Source organism: Aphis gossypii, chromosome 2, assembly GCF_020184175.1.
Source record: "Aphis gossypii isolate Hap1 chromosome 2, ASM2018417v2, whole genome shotgun sequence".
Taxonomy (NCBI): domain Eukaryota; kingdom Metazoa; phylum Arthropoda; class Insecta; order Hemiptera; family Aphididae; genus Aphis; species Aphis gossypii.
In genome coordinates, this window is record NC_065531.1 from 24112880 (window position 1) to 24136884 (window position 24005).

Consider the following 24005-nt stretch of genomic DNA (forward strand, 5'->3'; position numbering starts at 1 on the left):
TAAATAATTACTCAAATAATATAATATATCTTAAGTTTTAAAATTCTAACAACTTCTAACCTAAAATTAAACTTTAAGGCGGTCGGTGCCAGTCATTTATTTAGGAGTACAATTTAGGCAATTCAATTCACATATTGTATCGGCGGCGATTGGACCGTGCACATGTGTGTGTGTAAGTTTATATTAATGTGAGTAACCTAATAATTCTCACTCACCGAGCGGTTATCGGAATATCATAATGTGTATGTGTCTATATGATATATTATAAAATATCTTAATAGTCCACGCATTACTCTTTCATAGATGATAGATGTTAAGGATTGGAAAGGTCCCATCTACTGTTATTTAAGTAACTATTTTTTCAAATATAATTCGAAATTCTTTTTATATACTTATTTTGTAAATCTAAACATTACAGAACTACATTACTAGTAGTCATAAGCGTAGAATGATGGGGGCTAAGGTGGCTATAGCCTCTCCATATAATTTCATCACGCTATACATATGAGTACAGTACTATTCAATATATTATTAGAGAGAATATTGTAGAAAATGAATAATTTATAATATTAAACGTAATAAATTAAATATTACATTTGATATTTTTTTTTTTATTAAATATATTTTTCTTTACAACTGTAATTGTTTAAGTTCAGCCAATAAACCATTTTCAAGTTTTAATCTTGCCATTTGGTTATTATCCAATTCTTTACCAGACGATTGTAAAGTTTTAAAACGATTGATACTTTTTAAATCCTGTAAGACAACAAATATAAAAGTACTATTTAATAATGAACAAATGATTGAATAACAATTATAAAACATACAGATTGAATTTTTTTAATCCTTAATAGTTTTTCGTTATCTTTGGGTTCCTCAATTGTTTTAACAGCACTCTGTTTATTATTGCTTAAATCGTCTACATCTTGCGACTGTTTTGCTTGTCGTTTAGCTTCACGCTTCTTTTTCATTTTTAAATATGCTTTTGATTGGTTTTCTAATAAATGTTTCAAATATTTTGTAGGTCATTATTGTTTTGGAAAATAAAATAAATTAATAATTATAATGTACAAAATTTTCAAATTCTAATTTTGATTAAACAATGCTTTGAATTATTATATGAAATCCAAAAATTAAGCCATGTACTTTAACAAAATTACAGTTAACAAAATCATACTTGTTTCTAGAGACGAATCTTCATGTAAGCTAGTGGGTTTAAAATCAGTGTTTCGAGCATGTGGTGGTCGATAAACTTGTTTAGATGCTATAAATTATAAAACCAAAAAGAAATTAGATTTAATATTGAAATTAATTAATTGAGGTCTACATGGACTGAAAATTTGCAGCCCAGACTGCCCAATAATTTTTTTTTTTTTTGACAGCCTGGTAAAGTCTGAGTACAATTTTTCATTAGCAAGCCTGGCCCTTTGTAAAGGATAGTTTTTTTTTTTTTTTAATTGTTTAGATAGATACTGTTTTTCTGTATTATATTATTATTTATTTTTTAAATTATTTAATTATTATATTTCAATACTATTATTGAATTATTAACCAAAATGGGCCAACATCAGTTTTAATTCGTAATTGAATATGATGTTTAAAAAAACATGGTTTCAGTAAGAATTTAAAATTTTTTATACAGAATTTCGGCCTAGTCCATATCTATTTAAGAAATAAAAGATTTGGTCCAGTTTGGTTTAAATTTAGGAAATGTCCAGTCCAGTCCTAGCAGTAATATTTTTGAGAAAAAGGTCTGGCTTGAATTTTTTATAATCCGGCTTAGCCCATGCAAATCTTTAAACTATATAAATATTTAGCAATATAGTAAGAACAATTAAAATAACTTACCAATTGGTTGACTAGAAGCAATACCTTCAACAGCTTTGTAAACTATGTTGGGTGTTTTAAAAGTGCCTTGAGGATAATTTTGCCAAACAACTTGATACAATTCATCTTTTCCCCAAGGTTTTTCATGTAGTAATGCACCACTATAGTGCCAAATTTTGTAGCCATTACTTACTTTAAGTCGTGGTGCAGTTGTAGCTGTTACAAAATGTTGACCATCCGGAGACCATTGAAGAAATGTAGTATCTGGTATTTCCATTTTTTTAATCTTTTTCTTTCCATTTATATCCCATAATTCAGCATTTCCTTGCACATTACCAAACCCAGCCAAGAGAAGAAGTGTTAATAGAGTTAAAGAAAATGATAAGAGCAACAGCATTCTTATTTAAAAATGTAAAAATTATATTTTAATATTTAAAGGATATTATTCCCAAATGGATTGTAGTAAACGGCATTAAAAGTTCCAGTTCCAAATTCCATTACAGCATCACATTTTAAATTATATAAAGTTGCTTTTGATGGCATAAAACCATAAATAACACAGAATTCATTGGAAGATGGACTCCAAGCAGCATTATATAAAGGTCCTTCTTTATCTAAATTGTAGAAAATAATAAATTTTTAGACACATTGAAATTTAAAATGTATTTAAATATATAATATTAAATTACTTACTCACTATAACCTGAGAAGTGTCTCCTTTTGAAGTTATTAGATGTAGACCTTGTTTACCATAATATGATGCTCCTGTTTTATCTACATCGGTACTTGTTAACATTAAGGATGCTGTTCCTTTCAGGTTCCAAAATATTTCAACTCTATCAGCCTAAATATTTGCAAATTATGAATTATGAATACAAATATTATATTAAATATAGTTATTATCTTTTTCAATAATAAATAAAAAAATATATCATCATTATTTATTATACCTGGAAAAAACTTTTGTTGGCAACGATAGTGCTAAAATCTGGATATTGAAATAGACGACCATTTGAAGGTCCAGTTTTAGCTAGAATCAATGATTTTAAATGTTAATTTAAATTGCATACAATAGTAATATAGATTAATTAATTAACTTAATAATAATTAAAAAACCAACCTATTAATATCAGTTTTAAACCCAAATTATTTTATTCCAATATTGGGTTTCGGATCTTTTATTAAGACAATTTAGGTTAAAATGTGTTAATTGTTCCCCAATATCATTATTCAGACTGTAATACGATAATACTAAATAATTAACTGCGTAATCAGTACTTACGTATCTTATTTCAGTTTATATGAGACTAATAAGTAATAACTATGATTAATCAATTTGAAGTTGAGTTTTTAGTTTTACTTATAATTTTTATTAATTACATTAATCATTAATGAAAAGATAACAATAAATTAATTATTATTAATCATTAGTATTTAGTAAATAAAAAAGTATTTAAGTACCTGGAATAAAGCAAAGAATGTTAAGTGGTTGATTTCCTGGTGATATTGAATAATTATTTAGTTTAAGTCCTTTAATTCTGTGTATGATATTATCAAAATTAGAATTTTCATAAAATAATACATCGCCATTCAAAAACCGAGCACAAATTTTCTCGTCAGAAGACCACTGTGGAGTCCTATAAAGGACAACAATATTATACTAACAAAATAATGGACTTGTTTATTTTTCATAAATACATAAATAAATATTTTTTAACTATTATGAAATATTTTACCAAAGTTTATAATCTCTGTATTCTAAACTTTTCACTAGTTGACCATCAGCTGTTTTTAAAATGTGCACATTAGGACTGCCTTTTGGATTACTAGGTGTAGCTAAAAATATTAAATTACATATATTATAATTCAAAAAAATAATTAATTAATAAGACATCATATCAATAATAGACAACTAACAGAAATTTCGAAAAAAAAGAAAAACACAAGGAAACATATATTAATATTTAATCAAAGAGATTTTAAAAATATCAATTTTATTAATATTAATTTTGTTTTTTATGTCAGGTGTATAAGGTATCAAGATTTTCAAGGAAGAAAACAATATGTATCGATACGTTTTGGAAACGGACTCAAGTGTTCAAGAAGTTTACAATACGTTAAAAAGTGATACGTGCGATACGTATCTATTCGTATTGGAATTTAATGTTGGTAAGTGGCTTACAGTGCGCCGGTACACCCGTATAATTTATAAATAATATAAGCCCAGAACGTTCTCATTGAACATCCAAATTTGTTATATGTTTTGATGTGTATTTTGTTTCAATACGTATCACTACAAAAAACCAATATGTAACAATATGGTCTAATTGAAAATCTTCTATCTCAACATGTGTGATACATTTTCACTATTGTTGAAATAATTTGCTATATTTTATGTGTGATAAACAGAATTAACAACTAAAAATTCTATAAGCATAATTATTATTTTGTGATTAACTCATAAACCATTGGAAAAATAGAATAATCATAGATGTATAATATACTAAGTATACATATCTGTGACTGTGAGAGCAATAGAAACTCACATCTCATCACCACAAAACATAACATTCTGTTTAAAAATATATAATTTTATATTTACTCATAAACGGCTCATAAACGACCAAGTAAGTTCCTTTACTGCTATATGCTAACTGTGCGGCTTTTGGATAATCAAGTTCAGCAATAGTCTTCCAATCAGAAGTTTTAACAATTACAACCCTTATAGAAAATCAGAAAATATATAGTTAATTCATTTTTAAAAAAATGTAAATTTACAACTCACTTGGAATTGTTGATCCAAGCAAAATGTTTTCCATTTGGTCCAAACAACATAAACTTGAATGTTGGTGAGACATCCGATGGAAACTTAGAGACTGGATCATATGGTGATTGGCTCTGATGCAGAGCCAAACCTGTAGAGCCTCGGACTAAAATAAATGAAAAAAATATTGTTACAATTATACACACATAAAATAAGCACGTTATATAAATATAAAACTAAGAATCACCTGCTATATTAGGAATAGCCATATTTATTTAATTTTTTTAATTAATTACGGACTTGATAAATATCTATTGCAAAATTAGTTCAATAACAAATAACTGCTCTTAGATACTTTTTACCAAAAATTGCATTATAATATTAACGTTATCATATTGACCAAAATTATATAAAATTGTACAAGTAATGAAAAAAATGTATATAAAAGTAGGTATATTATATTATTATAGTCACTATTTAAAATTATTATCAAAATTCAAAATTAATTTCCAAATATTTATTATTTCTATTATATACATTTTTTTGGTATTGAGGTTACCTTTCAAGGAGTATAGAAAATTAGAACTAGCAGTGGCAGTGTAACCTATTGAGCTTTCATAAATTTATATTTATAAACATATATTTCCGACTTATTATTCAAGTTAACTTTTTATGTGTAAAATCATAATAATTAATAATTATTAAATAGGTATTATACATTTAATTAATATACAATATAGACATAAAGTACTTAAAACTACTTAAATACAATATATGGTCTCCATATATTTTCTAAATCAATTATAATTTATCATAAACTATTTCTTTTTATATTTGTAAATGTGGTTTTTATTCCTTCAATATGCTTAAATCGTCTCAAAATCAGAATTTGAAAAAAATAAGTAAAAATGGCAATATGTTAGTAAATTACAGACCTTGGTAAATACATGAAAATCATTCAATCCATAAATATAAATCTATCGAATTGTTGTAATTTAAGTATAGGTAGGTAGTTCGTAGGTATATAATAAATTAATATAAGTATATTTAAAAAACAGCGATCCGAGGTTTCAGCCGCTATAATTCAATTTATCAAAATATACTTATAGCTATGTGCTATACGGCATAGTCGGCAACGCTGCAGTCATAATAATCAGAATTTATAAGAAAAATGAAAAATAAAATTAGTATCTGCAACTTGTAAGTAGGTATAGAACTCTGAACTATATGTCTATATTAATAGTTATAAATTATAACTTATAACTTATACATATATAGGTACGAATAAGAAGAAACATTTAACATTTAAATTATTATATGTCTTCTGGGTATTAGGGAAAAAAACCTCTGTAAAAAAAATACGGTAAAAAAAGCCCCGTACCTACTTAATACATACCACTTTTTTATTATAGTGTACATTTAAACATTTTATAATTTTAAATTTTTAAATCATATACCTATCTACATTTTTATATAATTTTATATCATAATTCTTAATAATATTTAATAAAATAATTCACCAAATATTTTAGATTATGTAGGTATAAATATTAAGTATACACTTGAAATATAAAAGATTAAAGTATATAGCAATACAAGTAATTGACATTTGACTCTATCTTAAAAATGATGAAGGTATTACATTTTATTGTAGACTCTATGTGGAAACTATTGTGGGTATCTTAGTATCTACTAAAAAAAAAAAGCTATAGCTTACTAGCTGAGTAGGATACATGGTATAGCAATGGAAACCTTGGCCTGGCTCCTGAAATTTTTAACAATTATATATGATACCTACGTGTACAAAAAAAATCAGAGTTTGTTACAGCAGTTTATTGTATTCTTGAGCGCAAAACTCAAGTTACACACGAGGAAATGTTTAATATTATAATAAACGAATGTAAAACTCGCGATATGTATCTAGCTCCAAGGTACTTCCACTTGGATTTTGAATTAGGTGTAATAAATGCCGCTTAAAATATTATTATATTATAAAAATAATTTTTTTTATAGTTACTTTTTAATAAAATAAATGTATTACCTAACCTAACCTAACCTAACCTAACCTAGTATAATAAATTAGATGCATAATAATATAATAAAATAATTTAATATTTAATGAAAAATAATTGGTTATGGACATAGACATATATAAACAACATGTTGTTTATATATGTCTATGGTTATGGATATGTTAAGGTGACAGGTGTGTTACATAGACAAATGTAATGATAACATTATGATTATAATTTATTATATAAATCATAATAAAAAAGAATAATGTATTTAGTTGGTATGGAGCTGTTTTTTCCGATGAATGTTGCTAGGATATGACCTATACTTGGTAAAATTGTATATAGGTTGACTACAGAGTACAGACCATTTCCGCTTAGAATTGTTTTTATAATGGTAATGATTTGTATAATAATATACAGAGCCTGATTAATTAATGGGCTGAGTAGCTAGTAGACTTAGCATAGGCCCGCCGAATTAAAGTTCTTACTGCCCATGGGCTGAAATAAATTTACATATTGAAATGTTATTCCTAAAAGTAAATAGTGATATACATTGATACGTAAACAGCCATCCACACCCCTTTTTTTAAATTAAAAAAAAAAATAATACCTAAACGTATTTTTTTGGGTCACGCCAAAATATATTTTTTATTTAATTTCTACCTTGAAAATGTGTAGTCCTAGGTTATAGCCATAACGGTCTAAGCAGTAATACCGCGACGTTTCCTAAGGTGCCAATCGGTAAGATTACTATTTACTTACTTTAATTTGGGTGAGCCACAAAATTATTTTTTTTATGAACGTAGAAGCTGTGATTGAATAATATGTACTTAAAAAAAAGAAGTATAATTTAAAATTTTTGTAATTGTCCTGAAGCATAAGTATTTGGTTATTTGGCACATAACATTATTATAATATAATATACTCTAAATTCTTATTATTTATAAATGGAATATGAGGAGAAATACAATTAAAAATAAAATGTTTACGATAACATTTTTAAGTATATAAACATAATAAATAGACCAGGACAAAATGAAGACTTGCACTTTTGTTTTTTCGAAGTGAACACTTAGAAAATATTTCTTCCAATGACATAGTGGTCAGTGGAATCTTTTACGTGTTGCTTCCTCGACATCATCTACCTACTGATTATTATACATTTATACTTATTATATAGTTATTATATAGTCATATAGTCATTTAGACATATAGCCTACACCTAATTCCTATTACTTAAGAATTATAATATAATATAGGTATTCGCTAAGATACAAAAATCCAAAAATCCTTAGTAAATATCAAAATTCAATAACATATAATACTAATAGTATACCTATAATATCATATAATTATATAATAATAATTAATAGTACCTAGGTATACGGAAGATTTTGAGATTGCATTATTGCAATGATTATATATAATGATTTATACTACGTATTTTCGTGTTGTGGTTGTGTTAAAATATGGGTTTAAAATTTAAATCTATGAATACACCGTGACTCCGCTTTTTTTAGATAGCTTGAGTTATTTTATTCACTAGTAAAAATCACGGTAGATATAATGTATATAATAATAATATATATTATATAATCGGTGATCTACCTATTTACTATAACCACTCATTATTTCAAAAAACTATTGATATTTTTAAAAATATTTATTTTATATTATTTTAAATCGCTAATCCAAATTTTGATTCTCATAAAACGATAGTAATTTGAGACTTGGTTCAATAAAGTGCTTAATACCAATTACCAATGATGGATTTTTATTTTTACTACACGTATTGTATTAATCATTTTACAATTTAATAAAATGCTTTTTGGAATCAAAGAAAGTGAAGTATGCGTTCAAAGTAAAATATAGATGAGTCATGGGTGTAAGTTGTATAAACAAATATATGAAAAGACACCTTAGTTAAACTCTTGGATCATTAAGATTTTATAAATTATTGTAGGGCTGGAAGGGTAGGGTTATGTATGCTAATTGCTAATGTGTTATAGGTACCTACCCATACGATGGCAAATTCCGATGTAGGTATACCTATGTAAATATAGAACTGTCAACTGTTGTACTACACCACTTATTGTTCGATCATATTTTCTATAACACAGAGTGTTTCAAAAGTCATCATCCGATTACGAAAGGTATAGTTCGACAACGGTCAATCGCAGGTTAATGACTAATGTATTAATGGGAAGATTAGAGATAATCAAGTTTATTTTAAGTTATTTAGTTGGTAAATTTAGCACCGTATAATGGCGGTGGATGATTCATCCCTGACCACCACGTTCCCCTGACCTCACAGAGTATGATTTTTTTTATGGGGTTACGTAAAAGAGAAAGTGTATGTTACCTAAATTACCTAAAAACTTGGAAGAGCTTAAGATCAGAATCAAATAAGATGCTGTTAATGCTGTGACACCAGATAATATGATCAGCAACCTTTCTAGTATGGCCCCAGCATACCTTTACCCTAATCCACCACAATTACGGAGCCAAATTTATCAACTAGATAACTTAAAATAAACTTGGTTATCTAACCTTTCCATTAATACATTGGTCATTAACCTGCGATTAACCGTTGCCGAACTATATCAGTTCGTAATCAGATGAAGACGTTTTAAACACTCTGTATAATATTATTAATATTATATCTTCCGTCAACAAATACTTAAACAATATCGGAATAATGTTTTGCCTGTATTCTCTAGGCTACTGTAACGTTTTCCGCTAAACTGAATTGTCACTTCGTTCGGCTCATAGCCTCATACAATAACAATTTGTAGATGAATGCAGGCCTTGCAGCGTAAATATAATCATTTCCCTCAGCCGGCGTCGTTAAATCTGTTGTTGGTAGATAATATAATTTCGAAATTCTTAGATCAATCGATAGATCTGCCAATCTACGTTGTGGACTCGAGGTAAAAATAATATATCGTGTAAAAGATGTCTTATTTAAGAGCTTTCTTGGTCAATTACTCGATTATACTATAATTTTAATCGTGCACCACTATAATCACTACAGCGTCATACAGTGGCGTAGCAAGATGAGATAGGGCTCCTGGGCAGTAAATAAATTACGCCCCTTAATTCTATCTATAGGAAAAACCACATTAACGTTATATTGTTATTTAAAATATAAATAGCTCTATGAAACCGTTAATGAAAATAATAAAAAGATAATTAATTGATACTCAAAAAGGAAATCCTTTAATTACTAAAACAAATTTTGAATATTAATATTTTATCATTATTAATTTATTTATTCTATCTAATCAAATAAAATAAAGTCTATCAAATCAAATTTATAATCTTTAACGAATTTTAATATTAGCAAAGTGATATATCACTACACTTAAATCCAATTTTGAAGCTGTCTTGTTTTCAACTATAGTCTACAATCGATGATAAATATTTGAGTCGATCTTGTCCGGTACTATTTCTAAGATAATTTTTAAAATATTTTTAGTTTGCTGAAGGATCTTTCAGCTCCTGCTGAAATTATAGGAATGGTAAAAAACAGTAAAATTGCCATGAACACTTCTGTTATATCACATTCCATCTCTCTAAATTTGGTTATTACATCCTTGTATAATTGGTAAACATTACACGTCTTAGTTAATTCAGGAAAAGTGAGATGGTAAACACTGAGAGACTGGAGTGAAAAATTTGGTCCTATACATCCGAATACTTGCTTTGAAACTGATCACATTTTTGGAACAGAGTTCTTTCGTCAATGCTATGTAATACTTTTGGAGTTAAAAAATCAAAAATTTTGTTGACTACTCATACCAATAAAATGCGCATTTAATTGAGTGATAATTATTATGTCCAATATATTATAAAAAATGTTTATTTTAATTATCTTTTTTCTATTACCAAATCGGTGATCAAAAGCTAATTCGTCAAAATGTTTTTTAATTTTGCTTTGCCGTTTTACTAGCTTGTAATCGAACATCGATCATTGCATATTGTGTATATTTGTAGGTATACTGCAGGTGTACAATATTCATATTAAATTTCTAATATTCATTTATCATATTAAAAATATCCAACCTTTTTTCAATTTTATTTTAATTATTTTACGGATGTATTTTTAAAATTTACCAAGATCCTTGAGAGCCCTTGAGTTCTAGGGGCCCCAGGGCACTGCTCTACTTTGCTCGATGATAGCTACGCCACTGGCGTTATATTGCAATCATTGAAAACAAATATTATTAACATGTAATATTTAACACGTTTATTCAAACAGTTCAACTAAAATGGAACATCCTTACTACAACGTCTAAACAATAAACGACTTCATCAAAGACATAGGGTATACGGTACCCTATGTACCTCCTATGTTTAGCATAGTTACGTTGAAAAATCAAAATTCAGCCATCACAATAGGTTATAGGTATAGGTTTGCCAAATTCTAAAATCGCCAAACGGAGACATCATATTATTACATTTAAAAAACCATTAGTTAGTATAATTATATGGAAATAATAAATATCCATTATTTTATTAAAAATTAATAAACCAATACAATTTTTTTTACAAAAACTACATTAATTATTAGGTATAAGCTAATTTTGATATTTTGCTGTTGAATGGATTTTTTTCAATACAGCTATATTATTCTTAATTTTTTTAATAACATTCATTACAAGTTAGACCAAAATTAATTTTACATAGGTACATGTACAATACTATTCCTTCCATGTTTAGTTACTAAATAATACAATATTAAAGTACAGTTATTTTCACTCAGTTTCTATTAACCGGGATAAAATTAATGATCGCCGGGACGAATGGCAAGCCTAGTTATGTAGGTACAATTCCAATATATTATAATCCACGGTTACGTGTCAAAAAAATCCTTTGAAAGAACATAATGTCTTTATAATTTTAATTATGTGTAATTTACTAATTTGTAATTTATATGTCTGTCAACATATCTGGTTACGCGCGCGGCGTTCACATTCGTTAAAAAAGCCGTGTCATATGATATTGTAACAATAATTATTAATAATATGTTATCGAGGTAGACCGTACGGCGTGTCGCTTGCGCGATATTCGATGTGCATGTTTTGAGTTTTTATTCCAAAAAATCGAGAATTTTTTTGTTCAATAGATTGTACCACGATTAAAAAGTAAAGACATATTTTGTGTTTAATGCACAAAGCACAGAAATACGATTTGACTAGCCTAATCTAACCAAAAAGCGGCAAACGTATGCGGCGACTGTTACAAACGGCTGACGGGGCCGATCATAGAAAAATAAAATATAGTTAGTCATAATTCATAAACCGATTTGTCATCGTGACACTGTGACGTCTCTATAGTCCCACTGGGAAGTGCCAAAGTCCGGAGTCCAAACGGACATTCGTCTTGGTCCCATACTGCCATGTATTTGCTTTTGCTATCGAAGAGTCGATTGTCCGAATGCGAATGTCGGTATATTTAATATTATGATGGAATATTTTTGTCGTCGAGCGTAACCGCTAACCAGATAGCAGACCTTGGAGCTAATGGCTATCGCATAAAGGGGAGGGTGGGGAGAACACCGCTTAACGTAAAGTCGCCGATGCCTCCACGGACAAATTCTGAATTCTGTGACGGGGGGACGCGCGCGCGACACGCCGCCATCGTCGTGTTGGCTAGCCTGTCGGTTGGCCCGCGGTGGTACCAGGCTGTTGTCGATTTGTTTTGATTATCCGATAATGTGAAAAAATGTTTTTCTCGTTCCCGTAGGGCTACAGTACAGTTTTCGTCGGTTTACGTTTTCGCGTCGTTGTTCGCGCTTACTCGCGCGTTATCCGACGACAGCCGCCGTTGACGCTGCCGCCGCCGCCGCCGCCGAACACGACGACGACGACGACGACAAACATCGCCGCGACGACGACGGCGACGCCTCGCTCCGTGTAGTGTGCCGATAGTTTTTGTGCTCCAGCCGCTTCTTCGCGCCCATTCGCCATGTAAGGAACCTCCGGTCAAAAGCTCTTCGGCGTAACGGATAGCGTCTCGCCCACTACTACTCCTGCTCAATTCCTGGAGGCAAAGCGTTCCGCTGATTTGCCGCCAAATAGTATGCGTTTTGGCCTGACTGCAGTCGCCGACGATCAAACACACAGTAAGTCTCTCGCCGCCACCATTGGATTCATCACTACGCTAACCCACTACTCTTGTTTGCGGATCGGTCGTTACGATTGTACGGCAGAGCTTTTCGTATCCGTTATCGCTTGCATGTTTCTCATTCGGGAAGAGGGCCCGGCGAACTTGACTCCCGCGTATTTCGCCGTACGGTTCTCGAACTCTGCGCTTTTGGTCAGTTTTTTGGCCCCCCCTCTTCCACACCACCGCTAGACTGGCGACTGGCCGTCCCTCGTCGTCTGCCACACATAAAAGAGTCTACAACCTTTAGATGATAGACTCTGTGCTTGTGTAAGGGGACCTATGTCACTGTAAATGGTGATTGTTTGCAATATTTTACATTAGTCTTGTTCAGATGCAACTCATTGACGCACTGGAATGTTTCACAATATTTTCATTAATTATTATGCTATATTCTTAGTGTGTCTGAAAATATTAAACTTGAATTTTATTTTTAAACAGCTTTTTTTTTTTTTTTAATTTTTATGAACTTTCATGATTAAATCATGTTTTCTAATTGCATCTGAATATTACTCATGTATATTTATTTTTTGTAAGTTATAGTTATATTTTTTATACTAATGCTACAAACAAGATACATTTTTATTATAAAAATAAACAAGTTTAAACATCAATGCATTTTGATTGTGTACTTATATTTTTAGATTTATTATTTGTCCCATTCAATGGTAGATTGTTAAATTATTACAATTAAATAGGCAAGAAAAGCTATAAAAAATTAATTAATTAATTTGATATGTGAATTATTTTATAATCTATTTATATTTTCTTTTTGTATTAAATTAAAATTGGTTATTAGATCTATTATTATTTTTAAATGTCATGAATTATACATATATGTGTTAAAAGTGACTTATAAGCTATTTGTTGTAGGTACTTACATTAAAAATCATAACTTCTCTCTATATTGTATTATTATATTTATAATAGGTGATAATAATATTGTTATTTTAATACAAATTATTAACTTGCAGAAGCATTAATTAAACTCATTCCTTGAAAATGATAAGAATTGTTTCAAATGTTTTTAGTAGTGAACTAGTGATGGAAAATTAGTTAATTATTTTTATATCACTCTAATTGCAGTAATATACATTTATATTTTGCAATAAATAATACTACTCTATTATTATGATAGTGTATTATATTAGTGTTATATTAACACCATTAGCATTAATCTCTTTAAAGTTTCTAAAGTCTTTAAATATATTATCTCTTGTTTAGAAAATGGATAATGACAAGTCAAAGATGTCTAAAACATCTTTAGATAAATCTGATGAAATGGACATAGATGAAGATCCATGTTCTGATGACGATGTTGACAATGGTGCTCCTTTGTTAGACGATGATGATGATGAAGATGATGAAGATGACGATGACGATGATAATGATAACGAAGATATGGATGATGATCCAGATTATCAAGAAGAAGATTGTTCACGTATTTCTACAGAAGCAGCTTCTATATCAGTAGATGAAACTTCTTCTAATCAAACACCTATTGATATTGCTATTAAGACAGATGGTACATTATTTTTATACATTCAGTTTTAAGAAGTAAATTAATTTATTTTATTACAAATATTTATTTTTAGAAGGTAATTATGAAGAAACAACATCATGTTCCCCTGGCAGAAATGCTATTACACCTATAACATCTTATGATAGTCCTTTACAAATGAAAAAATTGAATTTAAAAATCAAAAGATGGAGAAGGTAATAATAATAATAACTATATGTATATAATATATCATAGAAACAGAAATAAATAAGTATAACATATTTTTTAAATTTTATTATTAATAGGGAAGATGCTGAAGGTAAATCTCCAAATGTTTCCCGAACTGATGAAAATACACCCCCTACTTCATCATCAGTTGATCTTGCTATTGATGATAGAAATGTATTATATCAAGAGACTTGGTAAATAGTTTCTGATATTTGTTTTGGTCGTGTTACTTATATTTTTATTTTTAGGCCAGGAAAAGTTTGTGCATTTTGTAATTTAGGAGAACGAAGTCAACTTGGACAAGGATCTCTTCTAAGGTTAGAATGGGATAAAGAATTTAAGTCAACATTAGATGATTTTATTAAGCAATTAGTTACTAAACAATTAACTCCGATGCCATTACAATCACCAACTGCTGAAATGGCACCAATTATACAGTATAGAAGGCAAAAATCTGCTGCTAAATTTAAGTGAGTCATAATTCTCATATTGTATAATGCTCAATACTATCTTTTTCATTATCAATTACTTGCATTTTAGTATTTTCAAGTGAATCAATAACATTCTTTTTTGTAAACTATTGTTTTTAGACAACAACAATTTTCAACTTGTAGTTTTGAACCTGTGGATGAGCTTAGTGTTATTGGCCATTTGGATGTTCCTGATTTAAACACATTATATGAGCAATTTGAATCAAACGGTTATGTCTATGTACATCAGTTTTGTGCTACTTGGACTCAAGGTGTAAAGTGTGATGCATCTGATTCATTGGAAAATGTGCCTGAACTTATTTTGGAGAGCTTAATGCGACGATGTTCTTACTGTGGCCATTTAGGTGCCAGTGCTCCATGTACATACACCAACTGTTTAAAATATTTTCATTATCCTTGTATTTTTGCTTCTGCTTCATTTCAAGAGATGAGTGTACCAGCTTTAATATGCAATTCTCATCTTGACCATGTTCCTTTAATGGGTAATTATAATATTGAAATGTAATTAAAATTTGTTCTAATTGATTATTTTATTAAAGAACTTTCTGCCAATGTTGCTTGTGGTATTTGCTCAACTCTTGGAGATGTTTCTAATTTAATGATGTGTACAGTATGTGGTAACCATTATCACGGTGTTTGTATAGGATTAGCTCTACTCCCAGGTATGATTAAATGAGATATTTTTATTATTTATTTTAATTGATACTTTTTTATTATAAATATTTTAAATTCTAAGGAGTAAGAGCTGGATGGCAATGTGGTAATTGCCGAATTTGCCAAGTTTGTCGGCAACCAGCTGAACAGACTAAAGTTATGTTATGTGAAGGTTGCGATAAAGCTTATCATCCTGGATGTTTAAGACCTCAAGTGACAACTATACCTAAAATTGGGTGGAAATGCAAAGTAATTACAATATTTATTCATTATACTTTTATTGTTAACTTAACAATATTTCGTTTTTATTGAATGTATACTAAGTTATATTTATTATTTTTCAAATAACAGATAATAAAGACTATTTTTACTATTATTTTGTTTCAGTGCTGTCGTGTATGCACGGATTGTGGTTCTCGTACTCCAGGTGCTGGATTATCATCTCGTTGGCATGCCCATTATACTGTCTGTGATTCTTGTTATCAGCAACGTAATAAAGGTTCTTCATGTCCACTTTGTCATCGAGCCTATCGAGCTGCTGCTCATCGAGAAATGGTTCAATGCATATCATGTCGAAAATACATACATGGTGCTTGTGATCCAGAGGCTGAGTATATTACTAGCCACAGCAAAAGTTCAGCATCTGAGTATATGTGTCCTTTATGTAAAAATGCTGTACAACAGCGCCGTGATGGATATGAAGAATTTGGAGACTCAAATAGTTCAATGGATGTTTATCAACCTGAACATGATTTAGAGTTTAAGGTGTGTAATTAAATTAGTAATTGATTAAATAAACCAATAGTTGGGAAATTCAAAACTCTATCTTATGATTTATAGAGTAATAAAGATTTTGATGATGGTCGAATGGGTGGTTATGGTTTGGGTAAAGGAAAACCATATGCTGCATGCAAAGTAACTAAGAAACGGTTATTGCTATCTGGATATGCTGGGCGTGCTAAAGGTTTAGGAAAACTTACTGCTGCATTAAAACCCATGTACCAGAAAAAAGGACAACGCCTTGTAGAATTTCCTAGAAAGAGACCTCGAGGAAGAATGCGAGGCATTTTTGGTGTACCAGGTCTTGGATTGCAAGTTAGTGGTTAAGAATATTGTTCAAGTTTTAACTGTCTTAAATTATTTAAAACTATTTTGCAGAGACCTTTATCTGATGTAAGCTCCAAAAATTCTTCAAATGACAATGAACCAAACACTGAAAGTCGAATTGTTTTATGCTCAGCTAAAGATAAATTTGTACTTGGTCAAGATATATGTGTTATGTGTGGATCTTTAGGTACAGATCAAGAAGCATGTCTTATTTCATGTTCTCAATGTGGTCAGTGCTATCACCCTTTTTGTGTGAATGTTAAAGTAAGTTATTGCATAAAATCATAATTTTCAAGAATATAATTTATCTTAATAATTCTATTTTACAGGTAACCAAAGTTATCCTTCATAAAGGATGGAGATGTTTAGATTGTACAGTCTGTGAAGGGTGTGGGCAACGTAACGATGAGTCTAGACTTATTCTGTGCGATGAATGTGATATTTCTTATCATATTTATTGTACTGATCCAAAACTTGATTATGTCCCTAGAGGAACTTGGAAATGCAAATGGTAAGTATGATAAATTATTATTTTTTAATTAAATTAAATTATATTAAAAACATTGCGTTTGAAGGTGTGCTCAATGCTTGACATGTGGTTCAAATGATCCAGGCTTCAATTGTTCCTGGTTGAATAATTATTCTGAATGTGGACCTTGTGCATCTCGTAGCATTTGTCCATCATGTCAAGAATCCTATACTGATAGTCAATTGATTATTAAATGTTCCCAGTGTGATCGGTAATTTTTTTTATATTTTTTATATCATTACAACTCTAGTTTTAAATTATGATTTTTATGTTTTATTTTCTAGATGGCTACATGGAAAATGTGATAAAATTGAAAATGAAGATGATGCAGAAAAGTGTGCAGAAGATGGGTATAGTTGTTTATTATGTCGTCCTCGTGGGACGGTTCCAGCACATTTAGCACATATTTCAAGCCCTAAAATTAAACAGAAAATTTCATCACGTGATAATAGTCCTGATGCAGCTAAAGGTATAATTAATGAATATTGTATGGATGGAATTTATTTATCTGAATCGGGTGTTCAACATATGAAAGTTCTAACTAGTGGTATTGAAATATCACATCAACGTAAAAAGCGAAAAGACTTGAAAAAAGCACAAATGGAAAAAGAAGCTGCCATTATGGCAGCTATTGAATCTGTTGTGTGTAATAGTAGAGGTAAGATTATATTTGTTTAGATCAGGGGTCTTCAAACTTTTTTATTCAAAGGCCACAAAAAATATCATCATCTCTTGCCAAAAGTTTATACATAAATTATAACACATACAATTTTTAATTTTTAAATGTTAGATATCTCCTTATATATTTACTATCCTATGAGGGCCACAGGCTGGTTAAAATTTGTTCGAGAGCCGTAGTTGGGAGACTCCTGGCTTAGATCATATCTATTTTATATTTTTGTGATTTTATAAATATTTAATAAATTTATTTTATTTTAGATACTATTAATGATTCTTTAGATCACGATGATGCTTATAAGATGGATTTTGATGATATTAAAGAAGAACCATGTGAACCAGAACCTATTTATAAAGAAGGGATGGCAGTACAGCCACGTGATGATGGTCGTCCTCCTGAAGCACCTGAAGGTTTTAGTATTTTAACATTAGAAAGTGGTGTAATGGTTTTGCGTCGAAAACGAGTTAGGAATCTTCAAAAATTAGGCATTGGGGGATTTGTTGTTAGAGGTCGTATGCCCCGAGCTAAAGACAAGGATGAAGAAAATACTCAAGATGGGGATGGCGAAGACAATAAACCAAGGCGAAAACAAAATCGTTGGAAAAAACCTAAGAGTAAAATTGCTGAAAGTTATCCAAATTATATACAAGATGCATTTTTTGGTCGTGATTTGTTGGATGCCTGTAATGTTGCTGCACAGATTTTGGACAGTAGTGAGTCTGAAGAAGTAGAAGAAAAAGATGAAGATATTAAAACAATTGAACTTTCTCAGGTTAGATCTCATTACATTAAAAGTTTTTTATAATTTTTTTTAATTTATTTTTATCAAACAATATTTATATTTATTTATTAGGCTGAGTTAAAAATCATGGAAGATATTAAAGCTAAACAACAAACAAAAGAAGATGTGGTTAATAAATGCATAAATATTAAGAAAGAGATTATTGAACACAATGAACAACCTAAAGTTGTTGAAAAAGTAAGTAAAATTTTTTAAATAACTGATATGTGTAAACTATACTGGGAGAGAAAAGTCATATTTTTTAAAATTTCCAACTTTTTATAACTACTTGAAACTTTTACAATACTTCTACCTAAAATTTTAAACCGTTTATTATTTAATTTACAAAAGTTTAATATACAAACATTAAAAAAACTAAAATTAAAATCTTTAATTATACTGTTATATTACTTGCACATCCATTTAAATGTCAGCTGTTTGAATAATGTTTCCTAATTTTTCTAATGGCATACAATGAGTTTGAACAGTTGACATTTGGGTTAGATTTCTGGTTGATGCTTGCTGTATTCTCTTATGTGATGCAGTATAAACATTTCTTTTATGAATTGCAGCACATTTGGAATATATATTGTATTTTAAAATTTTATTATTTAAAAGTTTTTTATAAATGATTAGCTGGTGTACAAACTAGTAATAAATCATTATTTTTCAGGAAAAAATTCTGTTAGATATTAATATAATTTTGTATTTTTTTTTTGTTTTTACTATTTTTCTAGAAAAAGGAAATACCGCCAGCAAATGAAAATGATACACTGAAAGATATTTTGCTGTCTGATAATTTATTAGATTCTATTATGAATGAACAAAATAGAAGTATTAAGACAGAAATGGAAGGTATTTTGTATTTATCATATCAACAAAAATTGGTATTTAACTCATATTTTTTTTTAGATACTGGTTTAGTAGTGGAAGAACCTGATATAAATGGAACCAATACTACAGCTCAAAAAGATGAATTTAGTGAGATTCTTGGTTCCCACTTTAATATTGATTCTATGGTCAGAGAGACAGGTAAATATGTTTTTTTTATTATTTTAGATTTAGCTCAATATTTGCTTATTCAAATTTTTATTTTTATTTTTATTCTTTATTTTTACATTAAAAATAGAATATCATCAAACTTAATAGTTATAAAAATGATTTACATATTTTATAAATATGGTTTGCTAAATAAAAATATAAGACTGAATAGCTGAATGAGTATTTTCGTATGAATACTAGTCATGTATTATAAAATGACAGATAGTTAGCACTTTTTTAACTAAATATAGTAAATAACTAATATTTATAATATAACAACATGATTAAGATAATTAAGTTGATAACCATAGTTTGAGTTTAATACCTAAACAAATTTTTCACCTCATTTAGGTTTTTCATTTTATTAGATAATAAATGATAACAGAATTTAACTATTTCTGTATATCATAAATTATTATCTTGGTATTATTGATTGTTTTTAAATTTAAATGTGTAACATTTATTTTTCATATAATGATTAAATATTTTTTTTTTAGTCTTAAGTTTAGATCTAAACTTATTGTTTCTTAGTGAAAATTATTAAATTAAAATTGTATTTTAATACAGGTTTACCAAATATGAATAGTAAGGATGTAGAGGAAATTTTCAAAGTTGTTTTAACTGATGATGCTTCACAAGAATCTCAAGACCCGAATAGCTCTAATATGTTATTAATAAGTAATAATAATATGGCCACCATACCTCCAGCTCAAAATGGAGTTGTAATGGTTCAAAATCAAAACCATGCTCCAATAATGTCTCCATCTCGTACTGGTAAATCCTATTTAGTACAATTAAATATTAAAAGTAACTAATTAAAAAATTATTAGGTGTACAAACTAATATGTCCCGTGGAAAAGTACCAGCTCCAGCATTACCACCTGTAGTTACCAATATGCCTTCTCCTATTTATCCAGCAATGTCTCCATATCATTCTGAATATAGCAAGTAAGTAATAATAATTTTTTTTATTTACTTATAATAAACATAATGTTTTTTTTTTACATTAATAACAATATGAAACATTTTATTTAACATTTTAGTAGTCCATCTCAATTTAGTCCAGCATTTTCTGAACCTCATAGTCCTTGGGTTCAAAATAGTGGTGGTGAAGATAGCTTAGAAGGTGTTGGATCCCAGTCGTCAGCTATAAATACGAGCCAAAGAAATTCTCAAAAGATGGAAGCTGATGAAGCATTAGGACCTAAAGCTTCAATATCAGCTGTCCTTTATGCTAATGTTACCCATCCTGAATGGAAAACAGAATTTCCTTGTATGATATATATTTATTTTAAAACTTCAATGTTATGTTAATTTTTATTTTAAATGTTAAGCTTGGCCTGAAAGATCAAGACAAATATTAAAGAAGTGGAGAACATTGTCTCCAGAACAAAAGAGTCCATTTTTGTTAAAAGCAAGAGAAAATAGAACTAATTTGAGACAGAAAAAAGCGCAACAGGTAAGAATTACAGTTATTGCAAAATTTCTATCGAGAAAAATTTATTATATTAAGCACTATATCATAATGGTATATGAAAATCATGGACTAATATTAGCGTTCATCCCATGAGCTTATCTATCATAATATCTAGTGGGGACAAAATATATATGTACATTGGAAGATTATACATGGTATTTTTAAAAGTTCCTTTACATAAAATGAAGCTTTTTTATTGGGGCTTAAGTTTAAAATTTATTTGTGTGTGCTTATGTGACTTGGCCAAAGCGCTTTTGGTATTTAAAATATATGATAAATCATCATATTACTTCTGTGTTTTAGGCCAATCACAAATTACAGCGTTTTGCACATTTTTGGGATTCATTGAAAACAGATAAATTAAAACAATATTGGTTTTATTTTATTGGTTATGTCTAGTTGTTGATAATATTAAAGCACTAGTAATGTTTACACTGCAATTTTTAGATTTATTACAGTTCACACAAATCCAAATATATATAATAAATAGAATTATAGTATTAGGATCCTCAAGTGAAATTATTAATTAACAAATGTCAAAATATCCTGTTTAAGTTGTCACATTTTTCTAGGATTAAGCACATAGATTATTTCCTTCATGACACTAGTTGAAAATATTTTATTAATATAAAATAATGAAAATCAACAGTCAAATTGAATTTCATGGTAAAAAAAACATTTATTTATTTATTTTTGTTTGAATGATTAAATGACAAATTAAAAACAATTCTTGACACTTGACAGTTATTGTTTTTGTAATTTTGGTTATTTAGTACAATTTAATATGAAATCAAATTTTAATTTAGTTATATAATTGAATGATTTAAAATGACGCGTCGACCTGGTTAGGTTATCTTATAGTATTGTTTTCCTCAGTTATACCTGATAAAGACAATTATATACAATGCATATTTGTATTATCTGATTTTCTATACTTAAGTGTTTTCTTACTTTGAATTACATAATATTATCATTTAAAAAAATATATTTTATGAACTTTCAGAAAAATATTTTTCCATTCTTATTTATATAGGTAATTAATAAGTAAATAATTTTCTTAACTATTAAAATAATTATATTAGATAACTTTATTTTTTATTTATATAAATATATGATTATGAAAAAATTGCATTTTCAACATGTTATTTTTTCAATACCGATCTAAAAATACAATTTGATATCCATCATTAGAGTGTTAGCATCTTTAGTTGATATGTTCTCATTTTATTGCTTTTGGGATTTGTTTCTTTAATGGCACCCGTTCTATAACAACACAAAACAGGCCGTGAAGGAAGACAGTACCAGTGGCGACAACAGGACCAGTTCAACATCTAGTGCTACCCAGAGTCCGACGATTAACAATGGAGAGGTGTGTCCCACCAAAGAACTGATGCAACCCGCAATACTAATTGCCGCTGGTGATGGTCATACTAACTCACAATCTCCACAGCCTTCTGATCCCGAACCTGAATCTAACCCACCTCAGCAAACATTTCCTACTACTATTCCTACTCATCCCTCTACAATACAATATATACCAGTTTTACCAAACCCTCCATCTCCTAATCCTGTTAATTTAAGAACTATCCACATCATTCCTGCTGAAAAGAATTCCTCTGAACCAATTCAATATCAATATGTAGCATCGGGTTCATCTGAAAGGGGAACTTTGCATTATCCCCCAAACAGTATTCATATAATACAAACAGTTCCATCATTAATAATGTCTAATTCAATATTAGCTACGTTAGATACTAAAAATCAAACTGATTCACGCAATAACCTATTACACATAATCACATCACAGCCAACTGGCACAATACGTAATGTTCAGTTGGTAAGAAATGAATCATCATCAGCTGGCACTGAGGGCGCTAAAACTAACATAACCGCTAGCAGTACTAACAATTCAGTCAGCACTTCACCTCCGCTGTCTGACCAACAAATACGTGTTCTAACACCATCTGAGATAATGCGTACACTCCCGTCCCTCGGTCAAGAGACTTATGACCCTGTGGTGAGCGTTCACTTGCACGTTCTGGGAAATGATTTTCTTTGGATATTTGACTGTTCAGCCTCTTCTATTTTTTTTTTTTGTGTTTTTAGTATATTCCCAGCTACTCGTATATTGCTTCTAAATTCATAAATAATCTGTATTTATTGTTGAATTACATATTAAGTTATTTTTTTTTTATCTTTCTATGTGAAAATTATCAAATGCTGTTATTTGTTTAATTATGAGGTATCTTAACAATATTGCTGACTATTATGTTTGTAAACTATTGTTGGTGATGGATTTGAATTATAGTAATATTTGGTTGACTTAATGCAAATAAAGTATTGGCCAAATTCAATTAGTATTGAATTATATTGTACATTTTTTATAACTAAGAATTTTTTAAAATTAAATTTTAATTTATTGCTATCTATTTGATACATTAGTTTTAGCAATGGTTTTTTTTAAGTTAATTACAATCTAAATCAAGCAGTGTATGGAAAGTTCTTTTAAAAATAGCTATTTCATTTTTACTAGAGGGAATTGTCCAATTTTATTGAATATAAAACGAATTTAATTTTTACTAAATATGATAAAATTTGTTGCATATGGCTGCCATTTTTTTTTTTTTTTTTGGTCAAACTACAACATTTGGATTTTTTTTTGTTTTTGAACTCTTAATAAATCTGGTGGTTTATAATACTTATAGATTATATTCAAACATTGATTAATTTTGGGTTTTTTTTT

General features: G+C 29.0%; 2 protein-coding genes across 2 annotated transcripts in view; one reads left to right on the forward strand and one right to left on the reverse strand.

The window, feature by feature from the left end:
• Positions 1–590: 590 nt before the first annotated feature.
• LOC114132665 (eukaryotic translation initiation factor 2A) lies at positions 591–5073 on the reverse strand. The gene is made up of 12 exons (XM_050200704.1): positions 4839–5073; positions 4613–4757; positions 4430–4548; positions 3564–3663; positions 3289–3464; positions 2778–2857; positions 2521–2671; positions 2271–2441; positions 1849–2184; positions 1178–1264; positions 828–997; positions 591–756 (listed from the first exon to the last, which is right to left on the reverse strand). The coding sequence occupies exons 1-12, from the start codon at positions 4858–4860 to the stop codon at positions 631–633; spliced, it is 1683 nt and encodes a 560-aa protein (XP_050056661.1). The 5' UTR covers positions 4861–5073; the 3' UTR covers positions 591–630.
• A 7221-nt stretch (positions 5074–12294) lies between these two features.
• LOC114132664 (uncharacterized) overlaps positions 12295–24005 on the forward strand; it is a 30372-nt gene continuing 18661 nt past the window's right edge. Inside the window, 23 exon segments of the mRNA XM_027998175.2 lie at positions 12295–12733; positions 13999–14299; positions 14370–14490; positions 14581–14697; positions 14752–14973; positions 15094–15476; positions 15534–15656; positions 15731–15897; positions 16036–16413; positions 16489–16743; positions 16807–17019; positions 17085–17266; positions 17331–17495; positions 17569–17942; positions 18224–18735; positions 18817–18942; positions 19482–19599; positions 19657–19776; positions 20353–20559; positions 20616–20733; positions 20829–21058; positions 21120–21244; positions 22545–23279. Coding sequence (XP_027853976.2) covers positions 14002–14299; positions 14370–14490; positions 14581–14697; positions 14752–14973; positions 15094–15476; positions 15534–15656; positions 15731–15897; positions 16036–16413; positions 16489–16743; positions 16807–17019; positions 17085–17266; positions 17331–17495; positions 17569–17942; positions 18224–18735; positions 18817–18942; positions 19482–19599; positions 19657–19776; positions 20353–20559; positions 20616–20733; positions 20829–21058; positions 21120–21244; positions 22545–23279 — 5289 coding nt within the window. The 5' untranslated portion in view covers positions 12295–12733; positions 13999–14001.